Source organism: Chiloscyllium plagiosum, unplaced genomic scaffold (genome assembly GCF_004010195.1).
Source record: "Chiloscyllium plagiosum isolate BGI_BamShark_2017 unplaced genomic scaffold, ASM401019v2 scaf_6821, whole genome shotgun sequence".
Lineage (NCBI taxonomy): Eukaryota > Metazoa > Chordata > Chondrichthyes > Orectolobiformes > Hemiscylliidae > Chiloscyllium > Chiloscyllium plagiosum.
The window spans coordinates 11201-20751 of record NW_025211611.1 but is presented as its reverse complement, the minus strand read 5'-3'; the positions used below and the strand labels follow the sequence as shown (position 1 = coordinate 20751).

The 9551-nt window shown below is 48.9% G+C and overlaps 1 protein-coding gene across 1 annotated transcript; it reads left to right on the top strand.

Annotated features, from left to right (window-relative positions):
* The first annotated feature begins 2520 nt into the window (after positions 1-2520).
* LOC122547083 (probable carboxypeptidase X1) lies at positions 2521-9544 on the top strand. Its single transcript, XM_043685663.1, has 4 exons — positions 2521-2922; positions 8479-8618; positions 8710-8809; positions 9227-9544. The coding sequence occupies exons 1-4, from the start codon at positions 2658-2660 to the stop codon at positions 9463-9465; spliced, it is 744 nt and encodes a 247-aa protein (XP_043541598.1). The 5' UTR covers positions 2521-2657; the 3' UTR covers positions 9466-9544.
* The last annotated feature ends 7 nt before the right edge of the window (positions 9545-9551 follow it).

Sequence of the window (9551 nt, the reverse complement as noted above, 5' to 3'; positions counted from 1 at the left end):
ATGTACCTGGTTAGAGGTATACCGTGGTACAGGTTTACCCGGGAACAGATGTACTGAGCTGCAGATGTATCTGGTTAGAGATACACTAGGGTACAGGTGTACTGAGCTGCAGGTGTACCTGGTTAGCGGTATACTGGGGCACAGGTGTATGCGGGTACAAGTGTACTGAGCTGCAGGTGTACCTGGTTAGAGGTATACCGTGGTACAGGTGTACCCGGGTACAGGTATACTGAGCTGCAGATGTATCAGGTTAGAGATATACTGGGGTACAGGTGTACTGAGCTGCAGGTGTAGCTGGTTAGAGGTATTCCGGGGTACAGGTGTACTGAGCGGGTGTACCTGGTTAGAGGTGTACTGGGGTACAGGTGTACGCGGGTACAAGTGTACTGAACTGCAGATGTAACTGTTTAGAGGTATACCGTGGTACAGGTGTACCCGGATACAGGTGTACTGAGCTGCAGGTGTACCTGGTTAGAGGTGTACTGGGGTACAGGTGTACTGAGCTGCAGGTGTACCTGGTTAGAGGTATACTGGGGTACAGGTGTACTGAGCTGAGGGTGTACCTGGTTAGAGATATACCATGGTACAGGTGTACCCGGGTACAGGTGTACTGAGCTGCAGGTGTACCTGGTTAGAGGTATACTGGGGTACAGGTGTACTGAGCTGCGGGTGTACCTGGTTAGAGATATACCATGGTACAGGTGTACCCGGGTACAGGTGTACTGAGCTGCAGGTGTACCTGGTTAGAGGTATACTGGGGTACGGGTGTACCTGGTTAGAGATATACCATGGTACAGGTGTACCCGGGTACAGGTGTACTGAGCTGCAGGTGTACCTGGTTAGAGGTATACTGGGGTACAGGTGTACTCGGGTACAGGTGTACTGAGCTGCAGGTGTACCTGCTTAGAGGTATACTGGGGCACATGTGTACTGAGCTGCAGGTGTACCAGGTTAGAAGTATACTCGGGTACAGGTGTACTGAGCTGCAGATGTACCTGGTTAGAGGCATACTGGGGTACAGGTGTACTGAGCTGCAGGTGTACCTGGTTAGAGGTATACTGGGGCACAGGTGTACTGAGCTGCAGGTGTACCAGGTTAGAGGTATACTCGGGTACAGGTGTACTGAGCTGCAGGTGTACCTGGTTAGAGGTATACTCGGGTACAGGTGTACTCAGGTACAGGTATAGTGAGCGGCAGATGTACCTGTTTAGAGGTATACCGTGGTACAGGTTTACCCGGGAACAGATGTACTGAGCTGCAGATGTATCTGGTTAGAGATACACTAGGGTACAGGTGTACTGAGCTGCGGGTGTACCTGGTTAGAGATATACCATGCTACAGGTGTACCCGGGTACAGGTATACTGAGCTGCAGGTGTAGCTGGTTAGAGGTATTCCGGGGTACAGGTGTACTGAGCGGGTGTACCTGGTTAGAGGTGTACTGGGGTACAGGTGTACGCGGGTACAAGTGTACTGAACTGCAGATGTAACTGTTTAGAGGTATACCGTGGTACAGGTGTACCCGGATACAGGTGTACTGAGCTGCAGGTGTACCTGGTTAGAGGTGTACTGGGGTACAGGTGTACTGAGCTGCAGGTGTACCTGGTTAGAGGTATACTGGGGTACAGGTGTACTGAGCTGAGGGTGTACCTGGTTAGAGATATACCATGGTACAGGTGTACCCGGGTACAGGTGTACTGAGCTGCAGGTGTACCTGGTTAGAGGTATACTGGGGTACAGGTGTACTCAGGTACAGGTGTACTGAGCTGCAGGTGTACCTGCTTAGAGCTATACTGGGGCACATGTGTACTGAGCTGCAGGTGTACCAGGTTAGAGGTATACTGGGGTACAGGTGTACTGAGCTGCAGTTAGAGGTATACTGGGGTACAGGTGTACTGAGCTGCAGGTGTACATGGTTAGAGGTATACTGGGGTACAGGTGTACTGAGCTGCAGGTGTACCTGGTTAGAGGTATACTCGGGTACAGGTGTACTCAGGTACAGGTATAGTGAGCGGCAGGTGTACCTGGTTAGAGGTATACTGGGGTAAAGGTGTACCCAGGTACAGGTGTACTGAGCGGCAGGTGTACCTGGTTAGAGGTATACTGGGGTACAGGTGTACTGGGGTACAGGTGTACTGAGCTGCAGGTGTACCTGGTTAGAGGTATACTGGGGTACAGGTATACTGGGGTACAGGTGTACTGAGCTGCAGGTGTACCTGGTTAGAGGTATACTGGGGTACAGGTGTACTGAGCAGCAGGTGTACCTGGTTAGAGGTATACTGGGGTACAGGTGTACTCGGGTACAGGTGTACTGAGCTGCAGGTGTACCTGGTTAGAGGTATACTGGGGTACAGGTGTACTGAGCTGCAGGTGTACCTGGTTCGAGGTATACTGGGGTACAGGTGTACTCGGGTACAGGTGTACCTGGTTAGAGGTATACTGGGGTACAGGTGTACTGAGCTGCAGGTGTACCTGGTTAGAGGTATACTGGGGTACAGGTGTACCTGGGTACAGGCGGGTGTATTTAGGGGAGGAGAGGAGCTGAGGTTGATGTGCACAGGGACAGGTTGCAGTTCTCTGGGGATGTGCTCTCTCGGTCAGTTTGCCAGTTCCTTCCTGTCTGCAGGTTGGCCCAGAAACACGAGCTGTGATTAACTGGATGAGGAAGATCCCGTTTGTGTTGAGTGCGAATTTCCATGGTGGCGAGATGGTGGTGAGTTACCCGTATGACTTGGCACGACCGACGGGGATGCCCAAGAAACTGACCCCTACAGCCGATGACAGTGTCTTCCGCTGGCTTTCATTTGTCTACGCAACGAGCAATCGCGCGATGGCTCAGCAGGACAGGCGTGTCTGTCATGGAGATGACTTCAGGCAGTATGGAGACATTATTAATGGAGCGAACTGGCACACAGTGCTCGGAAGTGAGTACCTACACACGCTGTATCCGCAATAATACTGTCCCTGTGTCCCCACACAGAGAGCATCCAAAATAATACTGTCCCTGTGTCCCCACACTGCGAGGATCCAAAATAATACTGTCCCTGTGTCCCCACACAGAGAGCATCCAAAATAATACTGTCCCTGTGTCCCCGCACTGCGAGGATCCAAAATAATACTGTCCCTGTATCCCCACACAGAGGGTATCGGCAGTAATATTGTCCCTGTGTCCCCTCACAGAGAGTATCTGCAATAATATTGTCCCTGTGTCCCCTCACAGAGAGTATCTGCAGTAATATTGTCCCTGTATCCCCACACAGAGTATCTGCAGTAATATTGTCCCTGTATCCCCTCACAGAGAGTATCTGCACTAATACTGTCACTGTGTCCCCTCACAGAGAGTATCTGCAGTAATATTGTCCCTGTATCCCCACACAGAGAGTATCTGCGGTAATATTGTCCCTGTATCCCCACACAGAGAGTATCTGCAGTAATACTGTCCCTGTATCCCACACAGAGAGTATCTGCAGTAATATTGTCCCTGCATCCCCACACAGAGAGTATCTGCAGTAATATTGTCCCTGTATCCCCACACAGAGAGTATCTGCAGTAATACTGTCCCTGTATCCCCATACAGAGAGTATCTGCAGTAATATTGTCCCTGGACCCCCACACACAGAGTATCTGCAGTAATATTGTCACTGTATCCCACACAGAAAGTATCTGCGGTAATACTGTCCCTGTATCCCCACACAGAGAGTATCTGCAGTAATATTGTCCCTGTATCCCACACAGAGAGTATCTGCAGTAATATTGTCCCTGTATCCCCACACAGAGAGTATCGGCAGTAATATTGTCCCTATATCCCACACAGAGAGTATCTACAGTAATATTGTTTTTGTATCCCCACACAGAAAATATCTAAAGTAATATCGTCCCTGTGTCCCCACACAGAGAGTATCTGCAGACATACTGTCCCTGTATCCCCATACAGAGAGTATCTGCATTAATATTGTCCCTGTATCCCCATACAGAGAGTATCTGCAGTAATACTGTCCCTGTATCCCCACACTGCGAGTATCTGCAGTAATACTGTCCCTGTATCCCCACACAGAGAGTATCTGCAGTAATATTATCCCAGTGTCCCCACACAGATAGTACCTGCAGAAATACTGTCCCTGTGTCCCCACACAGAGAGTGTCTGCGGTAATACTGTCCCTGTAAGACACACAGAGAGTATCTGCGGTGATATTGTCCCTGTATCCCACACACCGAGTATCTGCGGTAATATTGTCCCTGTATCCACACACAGAGAGTATCGGCAGTAATACTGTCCCTGTGTCCCCACACAGAGAGTATCTGCAGTAATACTGTCCCTGTATCCCGACACAGAGAGTATCTGCAGTAATATTGTCCCTGTGTCCCCACACAGAGAGTATCTGCAGAAATACTGTCCATGTGTGCCCACACAGAGAGTATCTGCGGTAATACTGTTCCTGTATCCCACACAGAGAGTATCTGCGGTAATATTGTCCCTGTATCCCCACACAGAGAGTATCTGCGGTAATATTGTCCCTGTATCCCACACAGAGAGTATCTGCAGTAATATTATCCCTGTATCCCCACATAGAGAGTATCTGCAGTCATATTGTCCCTGTATCCCCACACAGAGAGTATCTGCAGTAATATTGTCCCTGTATCCCCACACAGACAGTATCTGCAGTAATATTGTCCCTGTATCCCCACACAGACAGTATCTGTGGTAATACTGTCCCTGTATCCCCACACAGAGAGTATCGGCAGTAATACTATCCCTGTATCCCCACACAGAGTATCTGAGGTGATATTGTCCCTGTATCCCCACACAGAGAGTATCTGCGGTATTATTGTCCCTGTATCCCACACAGAGAGTATCTGCGGTAATATTGTCCCTGTATCCCACACAGAGAGTATCTGCAGAAATACTGTCCCTGTATCCCCACACAGAGAGTATCTGCAGTAATATTGTCCCTGTATCCCACACAGAGAGTATCTGCAGAAATACTGTCCCTGTATGCCCACACAGAGAGTATCGGCAGAAATACTGTCCCTGTAACCCCAGACAGAGAGTATCTGCAGTAATATTGTCCCTGTATCCCCACACAGGGCGTATCTGCAGTAATACTGTCCCTGTATCCCCACACAGAGAGTATCTGCAGTAATATTGTCCCTGTGTCCCCACACAGAGAGTATCTGCAGAAATACTGTCCCTGTGTCCCCTCACAGAAAGTATCTGCGGTAATACTGTCCCTGTATCCCCACACAGAGAGTATCTGTGGTAATATTGTCCCTGTATCCCACACAGAGAGTATCTGTGGTAATATTGTCCCTGTATCCCACACAGAGAGTATCAGTGGTAATATTGTCCCTGTATCCCACACACAGTGTATCTGCGGTAATATTATCCCTGTTTCCCACACAGAGAGTATCTGCAGTAATATTGTCCCTGTATCCCACACAGAGAGTATCTGCAATAATATTGTCCCTGTATCCCCACACAGCGAGTTTCTGCAGTAATATTGTCCCTGTATCCCCACACAGAGAGTATCTGCAGAAATACTGTCCCTGTATCCCACACAGAGAGTATCTGCAGTAATATTGTCCCTGTGTCCCCACACAGCAAGTTTCTGCAGTAATATTGTTCCTGTATCCCCACACAGAGAGTATCTGCAGTAATATTGTTCCTGTGTCCCCACACAGCGAGCTTCTGCAGTAATATTGTCCCTGTATCCCCACACAGAGAGTATCTGCAGAAATACTGTCCCTGTATCCCACACAGAGAGTATCTACAGTAATATTGTCCCTGTATCCCCACACAGAGAGTATCTGCAGTAATATTGTCCCTGTATCCCCACACAGAGAGTATCTGCAGTAATATTGTCCTTGTATCCCCACACAGAGAGTATCTGCAGTCATATTGTCCCTGTATCCCCACACAGAGAGTATCTGCAGTAATATTGTCCCTGTATCCCCACACAGACAGTATCAGCAGTTATACTGTCCCTGTATCCCCACACAGAGAGTATCGGTAGTAATATTGTCCCTGTATCCCCACACAGAGAGTATCTGCAGTAATATTGTCCCTGTATCCCCACACAGAGAGTATCGGCAGTAATATTGTCCCTGTATCCCACACATAGACTATCTGCAGTAATATTGTCCCTGTATCCCCACACAGAGAGTATCTGCGGTGATATTTTCCCTGTATCCCCACACAGAGAGTATCTGCGGTATTATTGTCCCTGTATCCCACACAGAGAGTATCTGCAGAAATACTGTCCCTGTATCCCCACACAGAGAGTATCTGCAGTAATATTGTCCCTGTATCCCACACAGAGAGTATCTGCAGAAATACTGTCCCTGTATCCCCACACAGAGAGTATCGGCAGAAATACTGTCCCTGTATCCCCAGACAGAGAGTATCTGCAGTAATATTGTCCCTGTATCCCCATACAGAGAGTATCTGCAGTAATATTGTCCCTGTATCCCCACACAGGGCGTATCTGCAGTAATACTGTCCCTGTATCCCCACACAGAGAGTATCTGCAGTAATATTGTCCCTGTGTCCCCTCACAGATAGTATCTGCGGTAATATTGTCCCTGTATCCCCACACAGAGAGTATCTGCAGCAATATTGTCCCTGTATCCCACACAGAGAGTATCAGCGGTAATATTGTCCCTGTATCCCACACACCGAGTATCTGCGGTAATATTATCCCTGTTTCCCACACAGAGAGTATCTGCAGTAATATTATCCCTGTTTCCCACACAGAGAGTATCTGCAGTAATATTGTTCCTGTGTCCCCACACAGAGAGTATCTGCAGAAATACTGTCCCTGTATCCCACACAGAGAGTTTCTGCAGTAATATTGTCCCTGTATCCTCACACAGAGAGTATCTGCAGTAATATTGTCCCTGTATCCCCACACAGAGAGTATCTGCAGTAATATTGTCCCTGTGTCCCCACACAGCGAGTTTCTGCAGTAATATTGTTCCTGTATCCCCACACAGAGTATCATCATTAGAAACCTATTAAGGTCTACAAGTTTCTAGGACTTAATGGGACCTGCTGCAGCATATTGTGGGTGGCCAATCGTGGAAATCTCTGTCCTTTCTTTCATCAGAGGCAAGGTCAGAGAAAGCTGAAGAATAGCCAACATTGTTGCTTTGTTTAAGATGGGTAACGGGAATAATGCAGGTAATCACAGGCCAATGAGCCTTCCTTCATTGGCAAGGAAATTGTTGGAGATGATTCTTTGGTGCCGGATTATCTCCCGTTTGGAAACCGAAGGTCTGATTGTCCAATGGGCAGCATGGCTTTGTGTGGAGGAGGCCTTATCTCTCCAACTTCTTCGAGTTTTCTTTTGAGGAAGTGACAAAAGTAATGAAGGTAAGGTGGTGGGTGTTGTCTACAAGGATTTTAGTCAGGCCTTTGACAAGGTCCCTGCTGGCAGGCTGAGACAGAATGTGAAGTCACCTGGGGTCCACGGTGAGGTGGTAAGATAAATACCGAACTGGCTTTGTCAGAGATCTGTGGTCAGTGGTGTTCCACAGGGTTCAGTCCTGGACTCCCTGCTGTTTACTATATAAATGGTTTGGGGGAGATGGTCTGTTTGTGACTGGGGGAGCTGCAGATAGTGAGGAGGATTGCCAGAGGATACAGCAGGATATTGATAGGATGGAGACTTGGCAGATGGATTTCATCCAGACTAATGTGGGATGATGCATTTCCAAAGATCTGAAACAAGAGGGAAGTAAATGACAGAACCTTTACAAGCTCCATTAACCAGAGGGATCCCAGCATCTCGGTCCACAGTGCTTCTCAAAGTGACAACACAAGTGGATAAGATGGTCACAAAGGCACATGGCCCACTTGTGTTCATTGGTTAGGGTGTAAACGGTTTCCAGTCACCTTGCAGCTGTATCGAGCTTTCGTTCGGTCACATCTGGAATATTGTGATCTTTTTGTGTCCTGATCAATACTTATCCCTTGCCAAAGGATAATAAAGAATGGGTAACTTTTATTAAATATTCATTCGCAAGATGAGGACATCGCTGGCTAGGCTGACATTTATGGCCCATCCCTAATTGCTCAGAGGGCAGTTAAGAGTCAGCCCCATTGCTGTGGGTCTGGACTCCCATGTAGGTCGGACCAGGCAAAGATGGCAGTTTCCCTCCCTAAAGCTGGGTCTTCCCCCTCAAACAATTGGCAATGGATTCCTGGATATGCTTCAAATACTGTTGAAAGATTTCCAATTGCACCACCTGCCATGGTGGGACTCGAACGCGGGGGTCCCCAGAACATTCCCTGGGTCTCGAGATTCACAGTACAGAGATAATACCACAAGGCCATCGCCTTCCTCTTAATGTATTGTGGCCTTGCCAGCTACACATCTGGAGAGTGAATGTAGAAAGTTGACCTATTCTTTAGCTGTTTGTGGGATCTTGCTATGCAGCACAGGAACGAAGTGCCTGGTTGTTAACAGCACTGTGCCTTGCAGGTATGAACGACTTCAGTTACCTTCACACCAACTGTTTTGAGGTCACTGTGGAGCTGAGTTGTGATAAATACCCCCACCAGATTGAACTTGAAGCTGAATGGGAAAATAACAAAGAGTCCCTGCTGATCTACATGGAGCAGGTCAGTGAGTCAACCATTGCTCGTGGCAAACTGTGCCCTCACCTCCCAGCAGCTCCTGTCTGACAGTGACCGCTGGTCTCTTCCTGTGCAGGTTCACCGGGGTGTGAAGGGCGTGGTGAGGGATCGTGATAACCATGGCATCGAGGGAGCCATCATTGTCGTCAATGGAATTGACCATGACATAAGGACAGGTAAGGGTCAAGGATCAATAAATCATCACAGCGATGTGAGGGTCAGGGGTCAGAGTAGACAATCACTGGGATGGGTGTGGGGGTCAGGGGTCAGAGTGGGCAATCACTGGGATGGCTGTGGAGGTCAAGGGTCAGTGGACAATCACTGGAATGTATTTGGGGGTCAGGGGTCAGATGGGCAATCACTGGGATGGGTATGGGGGTCAGAGTGAACAGTCATTGGGATGTGTGTGGGGGTCAGAGGTCAGAGTGTGTAGTTACTGGGATGGGTATGGGGGCCAGGGGTCAGGCGGACAATGACTGGGGATGGGTGTGGAGGTCAGGGGTCAGATGGACAGTCAGTGGGATGGATGTGGGGTCAGGGGTCAGAGTGGACAGTTCCTGACAGTAATCTGTTTGCTACTTGCTGTCCATCAGCTGTCGATGGGGATTACTGGCGATTGTTGAATCCTGGAGATTATGAAATCACAGCGAAAGCAGACGGCTTCTACCCAGAGACTCAGACCTGTCGGGTTCATTATGAGCGACGGCCAACAATCTGTGACTTTGTTCTGACAGCGAGACCACCCACCCTGCTCAGCAGTGAGCAGCAGCCAGTGAGCAGGGGGCAAATGCGGTGGGTCCGCAAACCCAGAGGGAGGAGGCAAAGGCAGTGAGCACTCACACACTCTCGTATACCCTCACACACACACACATGTATACTCTCGCACGCACACACACTCTCGTATACTCTCGCACACAC